We start from the raw sequence: 20,299 nt of genomic DNA on the forward strand, positions 1-20,299 counted from the left end.
CATCTGCAGGACTTCTTCAGAAAAGTTGATGCCTCGCCTCTCATATACTCCCTGCTCAGCTCTAGAGAGGGGATTAATGTAGTTTATCTGCTCTCTTCTGGGTGGGATGCCTGCTGTATCTGTAGATCTTTCCACTGTGCATACTGAATGCACAATTCAGTAAGGAAGAGGACAAGCTTCCACAGGAACACAACAGCATGCAAGTATGCTCCAGGCAAGCATGTAGATATGTGTGACAAGCCAACATACCACAGACAAGGGGATCCCCCACTTTCTAACACTGTAGTTAGAATTTAGATTGGTATCTGGAATTTAAATCCAGAACATGAACCACTAGTGTGCCCTTGTTGCCAAGAGGGCTAACAGCATACTGAGCTGCATTGGTAGGAGTGTTGCCAGTAGGTCAAGGGAAGTGATTATTCCCCTCTATTCAGCACTGGTGAGGCCACATCTGGAGTACTGTGTTCAGTTTTGGGCCCCCACCACAGAAAGGATGTGGATACATTGGAGAGAGCCCAATGTAGGGCAACAACAATGGTGAGGGGGCTGGGGGACATGACTTACAAGGAAAGACTGAGGGAACTGGGTTTATTTATTATAAATATGAGGAGACTGAGAGGGGATTTAATAGCAGCCTTCAACTACCTGAAGGGGGGTTCAAAAGAGGATGGAGCTGGACTGTTCTCAGAACAAGGAGCAATGGTCTCAAGTTGCAGCAAGGGATGTTTAGGTTAGATATTAGGAAGAATTTACTCACTAGGAGGGTAACAAAACACTGGAACAGGTTACCCAGAGAGGTGGTGGAAGATCCATCTTTGGATGTTTTTAAAACCCGGCTAGACAAAGCTTTGGCTGGGATGATCTAGTAGGGGGTTGGACCAGATGATCTCCTGAGGTCCCTCCCAGCCCTAACTTTCTATGATTCTGTGATAAACTAGGAAACTGGTTAATCCTTAGGAGGCATGGTATATGGTTAGAGAAACTGGCACAGAAAGCTGGAGTTTGCACTGAGTGCATAGTCCAGTCCATTGACATCTATCAGCGGGACAGGACAGTTTAAAATCTCTCTTAGGAGTTCATAGTTACTCTGCAGGTGGAGGCTCAGGGCCTGTCTTGAATTGGTACACTTTGTCTGATTGAGCCACATTCATTTCCCAGCTGCCACGATCAGCTTTTGGGGGTCTACTCTAGACATTGCAATCCCTGGGCCTGTACTCAACCCACGATCTACCCAGCCTTTCTGTCCCAGTTCCCCGCAGTTCCATAAAGTGACACCAAAACTGCACCTGCCCCAGGCAATTAAGCTAATTGGAAGAGGAAGAAAGGAACTGATAAATGCAGCAAGATGTGCCAAGTTTCAAGAAGAGCTTTGCCAATAACACAAGCGATGCAGCACTCTTATTGTGGGAGGCTAGTAAGGCCTGGGTTGCTTAGCAGCTCTTCCAGCTCCTCAGTGCACCTGTGTATGGAGTCTTGCACCTTCAGCTAGTGCCCTTTCTGTCAAAAAAACTAGCTTTAATGAAAATGGTTGTTCTGGCAGGCTATTTTGTTGGAAAAACAACTGGATATTTTTATGCAAAATAGCTTTAAATATTTAATTCTTGGTGTGACGGGCTAGCTGGTAGCAACTTAGCCCAGGGGTTTTGAAAGGGCAAAAAATGATTGGAGGACTTGGGATTCCCTTTCCTCACCAATCTGGTAATGATTTGGCCCAGGAGTTTTGAAGGGGTAAAAGATGATTGGAGGACTTGGGATTCCCTCTTCTCACCAATCAGGCCCCAGAGACTCACCCTCCGTGTCCTCTGATTGGCCCCTTGGGTCACCTGGAAGGGGATAAAAGGGGCAGCACGGCTGACTCAGGGAGGAGACCAGTGAGGGACCATGAGGAAGGAGCTTCAAAGAGCTGAGTCAGTGGGGCAGGAGCAGTTGCCCCAGAAGAGCCTGAAGGAGCGGGACCAGCAGGCAGCAGTTGGACCCTCAGCAGCACGGTGTGTGGCCGGCAGGAGAGGCTTCCTGCTGGGCTCCAGGATCCCCTGCGAGAGGCTGTGACCAGCGGGAGAGGCTCCCCGTGTCCAGCAAGGATCTGAGCAGCAACGTGAGAGGTTCCCAGCTCGGCTTCCAGCTCCTCCAATCAGAGGCCAGGCAGCTCGACATGAAGCCAGGGCTCCAGGAAGGTCAAACCTCTAGTAGCTTAGAGCAGTGGTGGCTGTGGCAGAATTTCTGCCTACCACATGGGAGGTCTGAGTTCAAGTCCCAGCTGGGGTGACTTGGGGTGAGTGAGCTAACAAGAAGCAAATATTTCTGCAGTGGAAAGGGACCATTGTATTTTCTCCCTCTCCAGGTACCTAGGCCCTATATTTCTTGTCATTTGACATTTTGTATTTTGTGCCTTTTATATTTCCCCAACCAGTATTGTTTGCTCTGCTGTTTGTGCTTTATATTTTGTTAACCCTGTCTTTTGTCAATGATTGTAACCTTTGTTGAATCCTGCCCCCTTGGGGCATTGTAGTGTCCACTCTACCCCCTGATTATGCCTGTTATGTTCCCAGTATTGTTCCCTCATTAAAAGGTATATAGTTAAGGCCCCAGTGGTGGTCTGGCTCTGCTCTATAGGGGGAGGAGAGTCCCTACACCTCCCACAGCACTTGTACACCTGCTTTGATCTCTTCAATTGGAGAGGGAGTACCTCTTGGAGTACTGCCCAGGTTACACTGGTAAAAAGAAACTATCATAAACCAGGTGTTTTACAATTTAAAAAAATGGTTATTCGATTTGTTTTTGGATGAAAAGAAAAAAGAAAAAAAATCCTATTAATACTGCAATGAAAATGTCAAAAATATTTTTAAAATTTTGAAAAGTTCACCTCAGCCTGCTGTAAATGGGCCAGATCCTGCAGCCCTTACTCCTATAGTAAACAATGGGAGTTTAGCCTATATATGCTGAAGAACCGGTTGAGTAACTAGTGGCATTAAAAAGTACTTAGGGAAGATCTGCCAGTTAGGTTTCAGAATCAACTGAGCATCTCTAATGATCACTGTACTGAGGAAAGGGAGCAATATTCTGGTAACTGTTCCACATTAAAGTTGGTCTAAGAGCCTACATAAAGAGCAGAGTTTTTTCCCCGTTTGCTGGAGTTCAGCTCAGCTAAGATGTTTGTCAGTGACCATCTAGATGCAAAGTCAGCCACAAATCACGTTCTGAAATTATCATGGATCATTTAATTTGCAACTCTCAAGATTTCAGCATGAGTCCTGGGATCTTTAAAACTCTACAAGCCCCTGAAACCAGGTAATTATGTGACAACCTCAGCTTTTTTTTTTTCTTTAACTAGGTGGCAGCAAAAACCTTGGAAAAAAAGTAAAGGTTAAAGCCTCAAAATCCAAAAGATTCATTAAATGAAGTATTTTAATACACTTTATGATTTAAGCCAATGTTATGGTTTTGAGGACTAACTCGTGATTTTTTTAAATACTTTTTAATGCTAGCAATAGTAATTAGCATTTACAGATATGCTGTTTTACTTAAGTTAATTGACAATAGTTAATCCCAGTTGGAACATTAGAAAAAATCTGCTTTAAACAAATCCAGAAAGAGGAAGCCACCTTAATTTAGAAAATATGAAAAGGTTTTATTTAAAATTCCTGGTTTCTTTTATATTGTCATTAAGCTTTACAGTGAATGAATTTTAGCACTGGCTTGAGTCAGGCATAATGGAAGGAAAGGTGATGAAATAGTCTCTCTCATGTACCTCAATCCTGACCTGTCAGCTCTTTCTCTGTGGTACTCCACCACCTGCTTCTTCACCAGAGACTGCTTTCATGCAAGAATAGATGCTGATTTTTGGAGATGCCTGAATGAAGACCAGGTTTGCACCAAAAACTATTTCTACCTCAATCATTTTTGCTATTTCACACTTTTGAATTTGCCAATAATGAGTTTAGCAGGATTTCAAAAGAATTGATCCTCCAGAATTGAATTGAACTTTTAAAGAGTTAACATACTGAGTTATGCTAGAAAGGGATACGAAAAAAAGAAAACAACCCCCAACCAGGCATTTTAAAAGGGCTAACCTCCCCCCCCACAAAACAAACCATCATGGCTCAAGATATAAATCCATCTATGCTAATTACACCCCCCCAGCACAAAGGAACTTTAATTCTGACATCTCCTAACTTTTGAATGCCTGATTTTATGAACTTAATGCTGCCTGTGCTACCTTAATTCTTGTGTGCATGTATTATGACACAAATGATCATGAGGACTTTCCAAGGGACCCCATCTGTCTCCCTGCCCAGCCAGTCTCTATACCTGCCAGGCTCCTTTTCTGTCCTGACCTAGTTTCCTGCCAAGCAAGCTCCTTGTAGCCAATGTTTTCCATCCTACCCCTTCTACCTCTGGCACCTTCCTCCTCCATTTTGCCTTTGGGGACAGGAGGATCCTGTTTAGTTTGATGTCTAGCCCACTGAGGTACAGGAGACCTGGGCTATGGAAAGCTCAACTGTCTTGTGGGAATGGCATAGACAGTTTGGTCAGTATTATGGGCAGTGAAAGGCTTGAACATACTGAGTGGAGAAAAATCTTTCAAGACTTTAACTTAAACTGTACCAAGTCCCAACCAAGCATGTGCAAAGTGTGGTTTTCTCTACAATTTATGACTGGCCAAATTTGAGTGGATTTTCATAGGGATAGTGAATTGTACATCCCTGACAGAGGCTGCTCCCCTCCGCCAACCAAACGTTAAGTCCCCACTCCAAGGCATGGGTGTTCTAGTTATTTTCAAAGATTAAATTGCTTGAATATTTTAAGATGGACAAGGTAAAAACCAAAAAAGAAACCATTTTTCCTAATATCTCAGAAACAGCTGCACTGAAACAACAAATAACAAAGACCCAGCATAGAATGTTTCAGGTGAAACAGTTAAAGTTTGGCAACCTTAATAATACATGGCACGAAGAACTCATTCTATAACGAGGTTCAGGGGAAACAAAACAAAACAAAACCCAAAAACAAATCTTCCCCAAGAACTGGCTTTCAGGATTGCTGCTTTTTTCCCCTCCTCTTTCCCAAGCATTTCTTCCCTGTTTCTCTGAAGCAGCTAGCACTGGACAAGGTAGAAAACAAGATGCCGGACTGTAGGGCATATCTACACAAGACACCCACTGAACAGTACATCACAGTCATTGTAGTACTTGGTTATGCAAATACTAATGATTGTGCAGCAACCAGCATTACTGTGCAGTGGCATCCCAGCATGGTTGCCTTGTGATGCTTACTGCACAGAAGCTCGTTACTACTGCACAGTAGCGTCACATCACAGTTCGTGCCCAGTGATGCTACTGCACGGTAGTAATGAGCTACTGCACAGTAAGCATCTCATGTAGATGTATCTGTATTAAGTATCTGATCCTGGGTGGCAGTTCCTACATTAATTAGCTCTTGTGCTGTCAGAGCTATATTTATTCTTTTGCTCAGAGTGGGTCCCCCCGCCCAGACATTTGGCTTTCCAGACACATGAATTTGCAATCAGAATTGTTCTCATTCTGGGCTTTGTTTTCCTTGTTTTTCATTGAAGTCCCTCCCCTCCCCACCCCCAACTTTCTATTTTAAAAACATTGAAAGCTTTGAGAGACAGGGGTGGGGTCAGGGTTTTTTTTGTTTGATTGGTTGGTTTGGTTTTTTTGGTTTTATTTTTTTAAGAAAAGAACCCACAAGACGATTAGAATGACCACTTTATACTGACAGTTCCCATCTTGTGGACAAGACAAGACATTTTTCATTGGAGGGGGAAAAGAAGCTGATGGGGAAAAATTATTAAACAGCTTCTTAAGAAGCTTTCTCCCTGACAAAAATCAGCCCTCATGAATACATTCATAGTAGTCAACTCAAATATTTTTAAACAAACCTAATTCAATAGGTGAAAAAATTAGAAAAATTCCACCTTCTCTCTTTACACATAGCTGCTTCTTCCCACCGGGACACTGAGCAGAGAAACTGTTTGTGGTTTCAAATGTTATCTGGAGATTGGGTATCACACTTTCTTTTCTCTTACAGGCAACAAGAAACAGCAGGGAGGGAGGAAGGTTTTAGCCATCAACATCTTTTGAGTTGTTTTCCTGTGGGTCAAGCACAATGTTCCTTGATATTTGGGACAACCACTTGAACCCAAATCCATCAGCTGCCTGCCTGCTGAATCCCCATGGCTTCGCTGTCTCATTTCATTAGAGGGAAAGCAAGTGAAGTGCATGCCTCGGATTTACTAACTTGGAACGACAGGTTAGATCAGCTGCCCTGATCCGCAGAGCTACTTCCTGATGCATCTCAGGCTCTGGAAGGACAAACACACTATTTTTATTTGTACAACAAACTTTGTCAAGAGCTCTGCCACAGTAAAGAACCAACAGCAGCTCTTCTCCCAAAATATCTTACCGCACAAACACTATGAAGTTCAAGAGGAATAATTCACCTGTCACTGAAATGCAGCTACATCTCAGGTACAACCTAGCCCCTTGCTAAGAGCACAAATCTACAGAACAATTTAGGCCACAGAAGCAAAGATTTTCTGTTGAGTTGAAATGACAGTTTACATTAAACAGATAGGATGGAATTACCCAGGAAGCCAAGTGACCAGGACACCAAGGGTAACACCAAAAGGCACAGCTCATCAGATGGACTTGCAAATCCAAAGCATGGCAAGGGAACCAAGTACCCATCTGAAGTGTCCCCATCCCTGCTTCTATGTACTGTTTTCCACTAGCACTGTGTTAATTCAATTTAAAATACCCCAGCTTTTTTCTTTTCCCTCAAGTCCCTATTGATGCTAACCTTCATACAATCATGACTCATTTCTCACCTGCTTGGCTATTTTTTCCCCTTTCCTCATCCATCAGCAACAATTAGGACATATTCCCACTTACAGTTTCTATGGGGTAATAGTCCGATGTTCACAACCACCTCTTCAGGTTCCCAGGCGGAGCCATCTAAACCTGGATCTGCTTAGCTTCCAGAGTCAGAAAAGAGGAAGGGCATTCAGTCCTGCACGACTCTGGCCTCTTATGGGGCACTTGGATAAAATGGCTTCCATGATAAGAAGCTACTTTCACACACTGGCAGAGAGGGCAGGTCTCAGGCAGGCAGATGTGCATGCAGATCCAAATCTAAATTCGGTTTGTTTCTGTACTCCTTTGTAGTAACTGGAACCAACTCCAGTGCAAGGACAGATATTGCAGTTTTCCCACCACCACCCATCCCTCACTTTTCTGAATGTTATCCCTCAATGCTTCGTCTTCCCCTGACGAGCAATCTTTGGGCATGGCCTTTCTTCCGATGTAGGACAAGCTTCAAAACATCCCTAAATCCCAGGATGCCTCAGTTCTCCTGCAAAACACCCTGGATGTTTGTTTTCAATCATTCCGAGTTCTAGAGCTCAACCCAAAAGAGAGGGAGGCAGTTCTTAGCTACGAATCTGCTTTGTGCGAGTTCTGTGGCATAAGGCAGATGTGGTGGGGTCAAAACTCACGCTGTAGGTATTTTCATGCACAGAATAAAAAAAAATAATAGAAAATTAGAGGTGGAAGGGACCTCAGGAGGTCATCTAGTCCAACCCCTCTCTCAAAGCAGGACCATCCCCAACTAGATCATTCCAGCCAGGGCTTTGTCAAGCTGGGCCTTAAAAACCTCCAAGGACAGAGATTCCACCACCTCTGGGTAGCCTGTTCCAGTGCTCCAACAGCCTCCCAGTGAGAAAGTTTTTCCTAATATCCAACCGAAACCTCCCTTGGCTGCAACTTGAGCCCATTGCTCCTTGTTTTGTCATCTGTCTGGGGGCTGACTGGCTGGACAGCAGCTCTGAAGAAAAGGACCTGGGGGTTACAGTGGCCAATAAGCAGAATAAGCTAGCAGTGTACCCTAGTTGCCAAGAAGACTAATGGCATGCTGGGCTGCATTGGTAGGTGTGTTGCCAGTAGGTCAAAGAAAGTGATTATTCCCCTCTATTCAGCACTGGTGAGGCCACATCTGAAGTACTGTGTTCAGTTTTGGGTCCCCACTACTACAGAAAGGATGTAGACACATTGGAGAGAGTCCAGCAGAGAGCAACAAAAATGCTGAAGGGGCTGGGGGACATAACTTATGAGGAAAGACTGAGGGAACTGGTCTTATTTAGTCTAGAAAATAAAAGACTGAAAGGGGACTTAATAGGAGCCTTCAACTACATGAAGTGGGGGTTGAAAGGATGGTGCTAGACTGTTTTCAGTGGTGGTAGATGACAGAACAAGGAGCAAGTCTCAAGTTGCAGCAAGGGAAATTTAAGTTAGATATTAGGAAGAATTATCTTACTAGGGGGGCGAGTGAAAGCACTGAAACAGGTTCCCCAGAGAAGTGGTGGAAGCTCCATCCTTGGAGGTTTTCAAAACCCAGCTAGACAAAACTTTGGCTGGGATGATCTAGTTGAGGCTGGTCCTGCTTTGAGCAGAGGGTCAAACTAGATGACCTCCTGAGGTCTCTTCCAACCCTAGTTTTATATTATTGTATGATGCTATCACCACTGCGAACAGTCTAACTCTATCCTCTTTGGAACCACCCTCCAGGTAGTTAAATGCTGCTATCAAATCCTCCCTCACTCTTTTCTCCTGCAGACTAAATAAGCCCAGTTCCCTCAGCCTCTCCTCATAAGTCATATGCCCCAGCTCCCAAACTGTTTTCATTGCCCTCCACTGGACTTTTTCCAACTTGTCCACATCCTTTCTATAGTGGGGGGCCCAAAATTGGACACGGTACTCCAGATTTGGCCTCACCAATGCAGAATAGAGGGGAAGAATCACTTCCCTCAATCTACTGACAACGTTCCTACTAATGCAGCCCAGTATGCTGTTAGCCTTCTTGGCAACAAGGGTGCACCGCAGACTCATATCCATTTCATTGTCCACTGTAATCCCCAGGTCCTTTTCTGCAGAGCTAGTCAGTCACTAGCCTGTACCAGTTTATGGGATTCTTCTACCTTAAGTGCAAGACTTTCTACCTGTCCTTACTAAACCTCATGAGATTTCTTGTGGCCCAATCCTCCAGTTTGTCTAGGGCACTCTGAACCCTAGCCCTACTCTCCAGTGTATCTACTACATCCCCCAGCTTGGTGTCATACACAAACTTATTAAGAATGCAATGCATCCCATCTTTCAGATTGTTAATGAAGATATTGAACGCAACTGGTGCCAGGACTGACCCCTGAGCACTCTACTTGACACTGGCTGCCAACTAGACATTGAGCCATGGATTACTACTCATTGAGCCCGACAATCCAGCTAGCTTTCTATTTACTTTATAGTCCATTCATCCAACCAACCCATACTTCCTCAGCTTTCTTGCAAGAATGTTGTGAGAGACTATATTAAAAACCTTGCTAAAGTCAAGGTATATTATGTCCATTGCTTTCTCTGCATCCCTACATTCACAGAGCCAGTCATCTCATCACAGAAGTCAATCAGGTTGGTCAGGCATGACTTGCCCTTGGTGAATCCATGCTGACTGTTCCTAATCACCTTCTTCTCTAAGTGATTAGAAATGGATTCCTTGAGGACCTGCTCCATGATTTTTCCAGGGGCTGAGGTAAGGCTGACTGGTCTGTAGTTCCCTGGATTTTCCATCTTCCCTTTCTTAAAGATAGACACTATATTTTCCCTTTTCCAATCATTTGGGACCTCCCCCAGTCGCCATGGACTTTTCAAAGATAGTAGTCACCGGCTCTGCAATCACATCAGCCAGCTCCCTCAGCACCCTCAGATGCATTGCATCCAGCCCCATGGACTTGTATGTGTCCAGCTTTTCTAAATAGTTCCCAACCTATTCTTTCAACAATGAGGCCTGCTCACCTTCTCCCCAAACTGTGCTGCCAGGTACACTAGTGTGGGAGATGAACTTGTCTGTGAAGACTGAGATGAAAAAGGAATTGAGTACTTCAGCTTTTTCCTCATCATCAGTCACTAGTTTGCCTCCCCCATTCAGTAAGGGATTCACACTTTCCGACCTTCCTCTTGCTGCAAACATACTTATAGAAACCCTTCATGTCCCTTGCTAGCTGCAACTCCAATTGTGCTTTGGACATATATTTTAACCCCTGGATATTGCCGTGATGAAGAGAATTAGTGAAAAATTTTCTCCTAGAAACCTGAGCATTTACTCTGTGGGACAGGCAGTGAACCCCATCCTCACACCAGACACATACCATTCAAAATTTTAAAATTTAAACTGAAAAAGTTTAGACAAGGAAAGAGCTTTTCCAAAAGGTTTTGCTTTAGGGGAAATAACTATTTTCCATGACGAATTATTATTTAAAAAATAGAAAAATTCCAACCAGCCCCATTTGGAAAAAAAATTTTAAAATGTTGCCATTCTATCTAACCTGTCCCTCCCTGGCTACAGTCTTGGTCCTCCTAGCACTTACCCTGAGTGCACCTCTTACCACCTACTTTGTCTCCCACTTACAAATGTTTAACCAATAAGCAGCTTTAGCTTTCCATTCAGTTTCAGGCCATTGGTCTTTGTCCCATTATCATCTGAAAAAAATACCCCTTTCATTTGTTACCTGATGCTACATGCGTCCTGGTATTGTGTCCAGCGTTTAAGTCTTTGTCCTTCTGGATTGTATAAATAAAGCTTCTTCAATCTTGGTTGATGTGTTTTAACAGCACAGCCAGGAGTGTAACCCAGGAGTCCCACTTCCCCTGCCCTTCAATAATGACATAACAATATTCCTTTACCAGACTGAAAAAGAGGTCTTTGGTACTTTTAAGCAACTACTTAAGCAAATCTAGAAGTACAGGGATGAAGCAGAGAGAAAGATTTTCTAAAAGTGCTGGAGGCCAGGACAGAGATGCATAATGATGAAAACAAAGTAGTTTTTTTCAGAGAAATTAAACTTCCTTGCGATAAACCGTAGGATTGTTTGACGTGTGTGTAATATATAGCGGGTGTTTGAAAAACTGCTTAATAACTTTCTTCCCCAGCATTCTAGGTGTCTTTATGGAATCTGTCTTATGCTGTATCATCCTTGGCTCCTGCACAGATGAACGGTGGGAAGATTGACAGGACCAATGAACAATAGTCACAGACAACTGCAGTCTCTGCATGCAAGTCAGAGCAAAAACTTCTGTCTCTTAGCTTTCTGGTTTCAACAAATCCAACCCAAGTCCAGTTTTCTCCAGCACTGCTCTAGCATAGTGAAGTAACTCTATGGAAATCAATGAAGTAACCTTAGCTGAACATTGAAGTAATCTTGGAAAGCACTGGTCCCATTTCAGTGGAGTTGATCCTAGTTTACAGTGAGGGGAATGTAGAATCCACAGGGGATATGGGGTGGTATGGAAAAGGATGGAGGTTGTACTAGTCTAGTGTATGGTTTGGAAAGATTGGAACAACACACCACTCATGAGTTATTCAGCTACACAGACCTCAAAACACACACTAAACTGCTTAAATTGTATTCTCTCTTGAATGATTTTCTAGAGCCGGGGTTAAGCTTCAGCTCAGTTAGAAACAGAGAGAAATCTAAATGAATACCTCAGCATGATTCACTTTGTACCACATGTGCCTAGCCATATATGACGTACAGATGATGGTTTCTGCAGCCAAACCTGATAGCAATCGCTTGCCTCATAGAATGCACAACGGTGGTAAATTTAACACATTGACATCAGTAGTATTTCCCTCCTGCTCTTCCAGTTTCTCTGGGATTTCTCCTTTGTGACCTGTCCATGGTGCTGAATATTAAACCCCAGGCTAGCCTTACTGTGTTGTCAAATTAATGTGTTAGCTACAAAATACCGTTGATTTGCTTCTCAGTTTCTCCATTTCTGCACTTGGAGTATAGATGGGAGAAACTAGACTAGGGGTGCCATATGTACAGCCCACAGGCTGGATCCAGCCTGTGGAGCCACGTGATCCAGCCCATGAGTTGTTGGCCCAAGCCCCAGCCCCGCATGCAGCACCCAGGCTGGACCCAATCCCACACACCGACTAGGGGGCCAATATGGCCTGTATGTGATTCTCTTCCAGACTGGCCTTGCATGCTGGCTCTGGAACCAGTCTAGATCAGGCTGTACTGGAACCAGAACACAAGGCAGGTCCAGTGGAGTGCAACATGCCGCACACACCCCATGCCTGCCCCCTGTGCAGCATGCAGTACATGTGGCCATCCAGTCCCATATGCCACATATACCATGCCCCAGCCACAGGGCTCACTGTACACACAGAACCAGCATGGAGTGTGCGCTGCCCATGACGCATGGACTGGACCCAGCTCTGCATGCAGCTCAGGGGATCTGGGGTGTGGGCTGTCTGTGGCACCCTGGACCAACCCCACACCCATTCTGCCTACAGTATTGGGTCTGGCCCATATGCCACAGAAAGCACATGACCCGTGCTGGCCGTGCAGGATGTGGACAATGAGCCCTAGGGCCAGGCATGCTGCGTGAAGCACATGGCCTGGAACTGGCACTGCAGGCACTGCACAGGGGGTTAGCTGCAGTCTAGCTTGCAGACCACCACAATGCCCCTCATCTGGTCCACTGGCCAGGTGAGTTTGACACCCCTGCTGTAAACCACTTCTGCATTCCTTTTATATGGCACACATGCACAAGGGGGCCAGCACAGGGTGCACTCTGTATGTGGTGCTCTGGCATAAGTTAGAGCTGCCCCAGAGTTGCTGTAACTTTTTCTCTGGTTTTGATATCTTTCTAGATAAGCAGGAAATAGCTGAAGTACACTGCATTTCAACTGCAACAAGGATTCAGGGGTCCTGTGTACCCCTTTGACTAACCTGACACTGGCCTCCTGTCTTCCTGTTTCATGGGGGGGTGGTGATTATATTTATTTTGAAGTCCCTTGATGCTGCCAGGGTAGCCCAAAGGTCTTAGTATAATAAACCCAAAGGGCTTCCATCCAGAAAGAGCACAGACCAACTGCAGATACTTCCACAGCCTGATAAAGGGTGTTTGTGCCCAAAATCTTGCAAAGAAGAATTTTTTTCAACTATTTGAGTTGGTCTAATAAAAAGATATCAGAGTATCACAAAGCACCTTGCCTGTCTTAGTATAAAACTGAGACTCAGGCCCACTGTTGTTCATATTAAAGCAAGTTGCTAGGCATGATGGCAGCATGCATTTACAGTGGATACTTGAGGTACTTTAATCCCATTCTTGTTTTTCTCCCTACTAGAAATACGAAACATAATATTATCTTCAAAGATGTTGTATCACAAAACAGGTCTTAAACTCAATCCCAATGAAGTGATACTATCAAGTAGCTTCTTGGTATTACAACACAATGAGATTTAGGGCTTCCATTGCTGACATTTTGCTTTCTTTGGCTAATCTTGGTTGGGACACTTGACTGGGAAATTGACCTCATTAAAGCAGATGCAAACATATTGTAGGGTATGATCCTGCACTGCCAACATATTGCTAGAAGGTGACTGAAGAACTGGAGGATAGGGATTTAAAATTTCCTTTATTTTTATTTAAAATTTTGAATTTTTAACGAACTTTTCAAACAGCTTTGCAGATTGTGAACAAATAAGCTCAGGAACAAGGTAATATTATATGTGTAGATTTTATTTCCATGACTTGTATCTCGCTTTTATGTTTCCATTCTTTTGTGTTTGCTTTAAAAAAGGATCAAGGCCACACCAATTGTGTAAATATGAAACAGAAATTCAACAGCAAGAGATTCTTGGCTTAGAAAAGGCCTACAGGGTGTCTCAATCTCTATTTTTCCATAAAGCTTAACCAGTTGCATGGCTCCCTTTAGCCTGGAACTGAATCAGGAATTAATTCTCTCTAACAACTATTCATTATGTAACAAAATATATTCTCTCTTCATATTCATGGGACTTCTATGCAGAAGCAATCAAAAGGGAGAGAAGCCTTGTCAGATCAAATCCCTATAAATGGCTCAAATTCAACAAGTAAAAATTCCTCCAAGTGTTCCAGCTCTATCATTCATAATTGAAACAAACCCAGTTTATAATATAAGGACAGTAAACATTGCCTACCTGAGGACTTGTATGAGATACAAAATTCATGCCCGGACTTGAGGACAGAGAAACAGAATGAGATCCAATGGATGAAGCTATGACTCTGTATGGTGAACCCAGAGCATTCATAGAAGACCCTATAGCATTCATTGGGGATGAAATTGTCCTTGCAGCACTCACTGGAGCCTCGATGTAGTTAAGATGGCCATCCACTGAATTCCCTGTGTGAAGGCTCAATGAGGGGCTCACAGGCGTGGAATTGGTGTGAACAGGAGAATCTAAAAGTAGGGTAGAATGAAAGATATAGTAACCAACACAAGCCACTGGGATTTTGGTGACTGGGACTAGCATTACTGGCTTTTAGACTAGAGATGCAAACTCATGTCTAACTTGGTCCACCAAAACAAAAACAAAACCCAACCACTACTACCTTCAGGCATTACCAGTCTGGGCTCAAATCTGAGTCGGTGACCAGGAGCTGAATGGCTCTGCACCTTGTCCAAATGTTTAAACTGAACATTTCTCTCTCTCTTTATGAAGTGAGTACTACAGATTCTGTTTAAGATTTAAAGCTAAAGTTCAAGATAAAAATAAACACACACTGAAATTATAAAAAGTAAGCCTTTGAAACTAGAACAAAGCCAAACATTCCTCTAGGTCTGACTGAACAACCCAGAAAACAAATGGGAAAAAAAGACCTCGGAGATTAATGCTTTTGGAAAGCGTGCCACTCTTAAAGAGAGGCTGGCCCTTGGAGAATCTTTATTATACAATGCATTTCTCCTGTTCTTCATTCAAGGTCCTCCCTGCAGCAGTCCTCTGAGAGAACAGCTTCCTTACTTGGAAAGCATCAGGAAATGAGAATTTTCCATACAAGAATCATCTCTTCCCCCTGCAGAACAATTATGCCCCCACACTGTAAGATAGATATCATCTCTATTTAACAGAGGAATACTGAGACAGAAGTGAAGTGTGCCTTAAAACTGCACTACACACTGCTAGCAGTTAGGATTAGTACCCAGAAACCCTGCTTTCTGTCCCTTTGCTCTACATATTAATCAAGATGGCCCCTCTGCCTTCAAGGCTTCTGTTGCTGTCATTGCTACTGCATCCTTTTGCTGCGTGTTTGCTTTTCCACTGGGAAAATTGATCCAAGAAGCGAAAGAAAGAAAGAATTGACAAAGACCTTTTTCCTTTCCCTGTGCAAAATTAAATCTGAAATAGGTTGATAGCAGCAGAATCCAGTCCTCTTTGACTCTGACAAATGTCTTTAATGTTATTCAGGAAGTTGACCTTTTCCTGTCTTTATTGTGCATCTTCCCTTTGAATCAGATTTGATTGTTACTTCAGGTAAAATAACAAACACTGTCACATAAATAACTTTGCAGTAATGTTAAAAGAAGAAAAGCTGCTTTACTAACAAAGTCAATAGAAACAAACATACTCTGTGCCAGCAATGGAAAAAGTCAACTGTGATGACCTTACCACTGTCCATAATCACCTCTCTGATCATACGAGACTATTCCAACTCACAGGGATAGAGGTTCTGCCCTGAGAAACTAGTAGATAAATATTCTTCCACCAAATTGTTAAATAGCAAGTACTGCAAATTAGGGATGGGCCAATAAATTCAGGAACATATGAAGGAAAAGCAAGTTGCACAGAAGTCAAAGGCTTACCTAGGGGCTAAAGCAGGGGTGGGCAAAATGCAGCCTGCCAGGCCATTCTATCCAGCCTGCAGGGCCCCTAAAAAAAATTAGAAAATTTATATTCATCTGCCCCTGGCTGCCCATCATGTAGCCTTTGATGGCTTGCCAAAACTTGGTAAGTGCCCTGGGCTGAAGGCTATGCCCAGATCTTGTGAGATACCAGTTCAGTTCTGGACATTGCCTCAGAATTCTCCTGCAATACGTCATTTCAGTTTTCTTTCTTTGGAAAACACTGGATGTTCCTCAGCTGTAGAAACCAGCTGAAAACCAAAGCACTTACATCTGCTCTTCAGAGTTCCTGTGAGGCTTGGTTCATTAATGTACCCTTAAAGTATTCCAATTCTCACTTCTATAAGGAATGACTGGCAAGGATAGATGAGATTATAAAATTGTCTATGCAAATATCTATATGGTCACTGTCCTTATTGTAGTCAAGAACTTCACAAACATTAGCGAATTCATCCTTCTTCACAACGCTCCTCTCAAGACGGTTCTGTTAACAAAAAACCTTTTATATATGGGTAACTGAGGCATGGAAAGTAACTTGGGATTTTTTGTTATGAGGAAATTGACTGGAATGATTACTGAAGGATAAGCTATTCTACAATAGCTGTTTTAACATAGCTTCATGTATGGACACTGTGTACTAGAATAAATTTTTATTCCAGAATAATTAGTATGCTTCAAAAAGGGAAAGTAATTAAATTATGAATAAAAAACAAACAAACAAAACTACTCTTGTTTTGCAGTAGTGTTCGAGTGATGATTTATTTAAAAGTAGCTCATCTGGTCAATTCTACTCAAGTAGACAGGTTTTAGGATTAATCCTAGGACTCCCGAGTACCAGCCTCAGCAACAAAGCCAGCCCCTTCTTTCTTTTATTCCACATCAAATTATAACTCAGGTTAGCCATTGGATTTGCTACATGCAAGTATGACAGATGCAAAGCATCTAATAATCTATACAGAATACCCCTGTCCCAGAGCAGGTCTATACCGTCAGAATGTGCCATTGCCAAACATGCTCTGCCCACCCAAATCTGGAAACACACTGGTGAGGTGACTTTGGGACATCCTCTATAGCTGCTCTTGGGATTTCACTGTTCAACATGCTTGAGAGGGCCACAAAGAAGGATCCTGGATGACCACAAAAAAGAATCCTGTGCATTCCCAGGTGTGGAGCAGTCAAGAAGGAGCAGGTAGATGGAGTGGGCTTTGAAATGAACTAGCAAAAGCATGTAACCACAGCAAAGAAGCACCCCAAGAGTGGCTGGATCTTCAACCTGATAACTAGGCCCAACCCCACCATCACCTGCCCATTCAGAATACAGAAAAGAAAAAAAAAAAAAAAAACATATTTCATGTAACAGGGTGGTTTCCTAAGGGAAATAAGATTAAAATGAAAACTACTCTTGATACTGTAGCATATAAGGAAAAAAACAACAAAATCCTGTTCTTCAAATTGCCTAAAGAAATTTCAAGGATGGAAAAAGCTTAGGGAAAACTGCTAAATGGGATGACCTCATCAAGTAGATACATTTCATGGTAGAAAAACCACGCACCCTAGAGTTGTAATGAAGCCTAAATCTACCAGACTGGAACAGAGCATTAACTAGAGGTGACAATACTAGCGACAAGGAAATTAAACAGTGTCCAGAGTCCCAGTGTCCTGGGTACCAGGTAAAACCAGAGAAAGACAGGTCATTTTTCACTAGCCACATTAAATATCCCACCAGGGCATCTGGTCAAAAAAATGGTTCAAGCAGCCTTTTTAGTTGAAAAAGATCTTTTTCACATTTTTAAAAAAAATTTTTGAAACCAACTCTTTGCAAAGATACAAGAGATAAATCAAACTAAAAGCTTTTCTACGCGTTACTGAAGTTATCGATTTAATCAAAAATCCTTTTGTGGGGGCAGGGGGACAAGCATTTAAGTAATGTGTTTCTAGTATCTTGGATAAAAAAAAGTCACAGATTATACAAAGAGAAAATTGGATTTATTTATTATCCCTATGAAACAAAATAAAAATTCAGCATATTCTATCAAATATACATTTAAAAAATATGGTAATATCCACCCATAAAGGAGATACAGATTCAGCTACTTCCTGCAATAGCCATTCAGCCCAAGAAGCATTTCAAAAGAAATTATAGTAGCAACCTACTGAGGTTTCCTGAGGTTGCAGGCACCATGTACAAATATATTAATGTTGGGAGTTATTTGCAACAGATATATGGCTCAGTGTCAAAACAGATCTTCCCTGCATCTTTTCAGGCAAATGTCTGGTATTAAGTTAAAATCAGCAGAAAACGTTAGCAGCAGCATAGCCCATTTGCTCATAAGTTGTAGTGTGGCACACCAAGTGCTTCCAACTCAAACTATTTTGCCATGAGCCTTGTGGGTTTATTTCTTTTAAGGCCTCCTGGAGTTACAGGATTATAGCTTAGTCTTAAATTTTATTTTAAAAAGATATTAAAATATTTGGAGATATTCTTAAACAAATGACTCCTGGAGTCAGATTATCATGTGACAAAAATTCAAGCTCCCATTTTTTTAGGCAAGCACATTTTGAGCTCCCCTGGGTGCAGAGAAAAGCTGAAAAAACATGAGCCCTAAAGGATAAGAAGGATTTGTGCTCGTAATTTTTAAAGGTCTCCTTACTGTTAAGTCAGTTTTGTTATTTTTGAAGTTGACTCAATTTTTGAATGCTTGGGATCCAAGCTGTCTACAGTACTGTAGACAATTAAGTGTGTATGCATGACAGACAGACAGGTACGTACACGCGCGCGCACACACACACACACACACACACACACCAGTGTAAAAAAAAAAATTCACAGGAATAAAAAGATCCACTTAAATCCAGACAAATCTATAATTATAGCAACTCAAGGTAAACATATTGTTCATGTCTCATAACAGTGACCATTGATGGGAGGCCCCATGGGCAGATCTAGGGTTTTGAAAATGGGCGTGCAGATGGTGCGGTGCATTATTACATATAAACACAATCCATATTTTTCTCCAATTAAAGAGAAATTAGAAGCTTTACTAATATGCTAGGAGCTTAGTACTATATTATACCATTTAATTAAAACAAAAACAAATACAACTTTAGTGGAATGTGTACTAATTTGCTAGATTATATATTAAGCTTAACAGAACACAAGAAACTAGGCAAAAGTGGTCAGATAGTCAAAAGATAGTGTCCTGTAGTCATCATATTTAAATGTACATCTTTTTTTTCAAATTTGTGAAGCAAAATCTGATCTTGTTGAAGGTCTTGACAGTGTCTCCAATGCGTCACTTTGACATATGAGATAATATTACCACACCTGAGTTACGGTTTTTAGTTGGAGCTAAAAACAAAATCTGCAGGGCCATGAACTAGAGAGACATTACCAGGAATGGCTCACAAAACAGCACAATTGCAGAAGTTTGAAGGACAGTTTGAATAGTGGGACATTAGGACCATTAAAAAGGAGAGAGGTTCATGAACACTTTTGGAATGAAGAAACATTAAAAGGAATCAGTAAATGTTAATGAGCCATCAATTCAGTTGACTGACTGCTTCCTGAATAGAAATGCCACTGCTTCTCCCAGACAGTTTTAAAGTTTGGGTACAGCAGAAATCAAAGGGAATGTAACTATGCCACTGCACTTCCCCTAGATCTGCCCCTGAAGGCACTCAGGATCTGAGGAAGGGCACCTTGTACCTTGATATACAAAATATCATCCAGGTATGTAGTTGGTCCAAAAAAAGATAAATCACCCAAAAATCCTTGCCTCTTGAACAGGATTTGTTAGAGTAAGGTGGGAAGCCAGTGGTGTTACATCCAGCTCTTTCTTACATGGAAACGCATATGAAATAGTGTGCTGCTGAAGTAAATCTACAGGTGTCTACACCAGAAAATTCACAGGAAAGTTCTCACAAGTATTTCAAACCAGTCAAAAATGGTACCAGAACCAAAATCTGTTCCAAGAATAAATACCACTAGCAGAAATTATAACACTGTGACTAAAAACAGCCCAGGGAAGACCACGTGATTTCTGTCACAGCTCAAGTACAAATCAGCATTTTGAGGCCTCTCCATGTAGTCATGCCCAAATATGTTGTAATGGACAAGAAATTATCAACAAATTGACATAAGAAAAATTGTCCCATGCCTAGATTTTTAGCATCTTGGGTACCAGATAAAACTAGACAAAGAAAACATAGTAAATGGGTTTAACACCCCAAAAACAGCCTCTTGTTCTACAAGACATGGGTGATCAGGCCCAATGCAAAAACTGGGGCTTTAATAGCAGTTACACAGCCAGAGGATAAGCCAAGAACCGAGGCACAGTTGTCCTCAAGGAAAACAACTAGCACCCTGAAAAGTTTGTCCAACAGCCTGTCATCCATTGCCTTATGTGACTTTACGGAGGGGGCTTGCTCCCCTCCAAGCCAATCAGGTGGTGTACATTAGAGCTGTGTGAAACAGCACCATTTCATTTTTACTTCTGTTTCAAAGGGAAAATGTTTTGTTTTGTCATTTCGTTTCGTTTTGAAGTGCCATTTTGACGAA

At 42.3% G+C, this 20,299-nt stretch overlaps 1 protein-coding gene across 3 annotated transcripts in view; it reads right to left on the reverse strand.

Moving 5' to 3' along the window:
• RXRG (retinoid X receptor gamma) overlaps positions 1 to 20,299 on the reverse strand; it is a 123,975-nt gene that overhangs the window by 30,574 nt on the left and 73,102 nt on the right. For 2 of the 3 annotated variants that reach the window (XM_025196729.1, XM_014516927.2), the window contains exon 2: positions 14,042 to 14,301. In XM_025196729.1, coding sequence (XP_025052514.1) covers positions 14,042 to 14,301 — 260 coding nt within the window. Of the gene's footprint in view, positions 1 to 10,576; positions 10,662 to 14,041; positions 14,302 to 20,299 lie in introns of those variants that run through there. The other variant, XM_006017729.3, reaches the window with a different exon arrangement.

The sequence above is a fragment of the Alligator sinensis genome, unplaced genomic scaffold, assembly GCF_000455745.1.
Source record: "Alligator sinensis unplaced genomic scaffold, ASM45574v1 scaffold31_1, whole genome shotgun sequence".
Taxonomy (NCBI): Eukaryota; Metazoa; Chordata; order Crocodylia; family Alligatoridae; genus Alligator; species Alligator sinensis.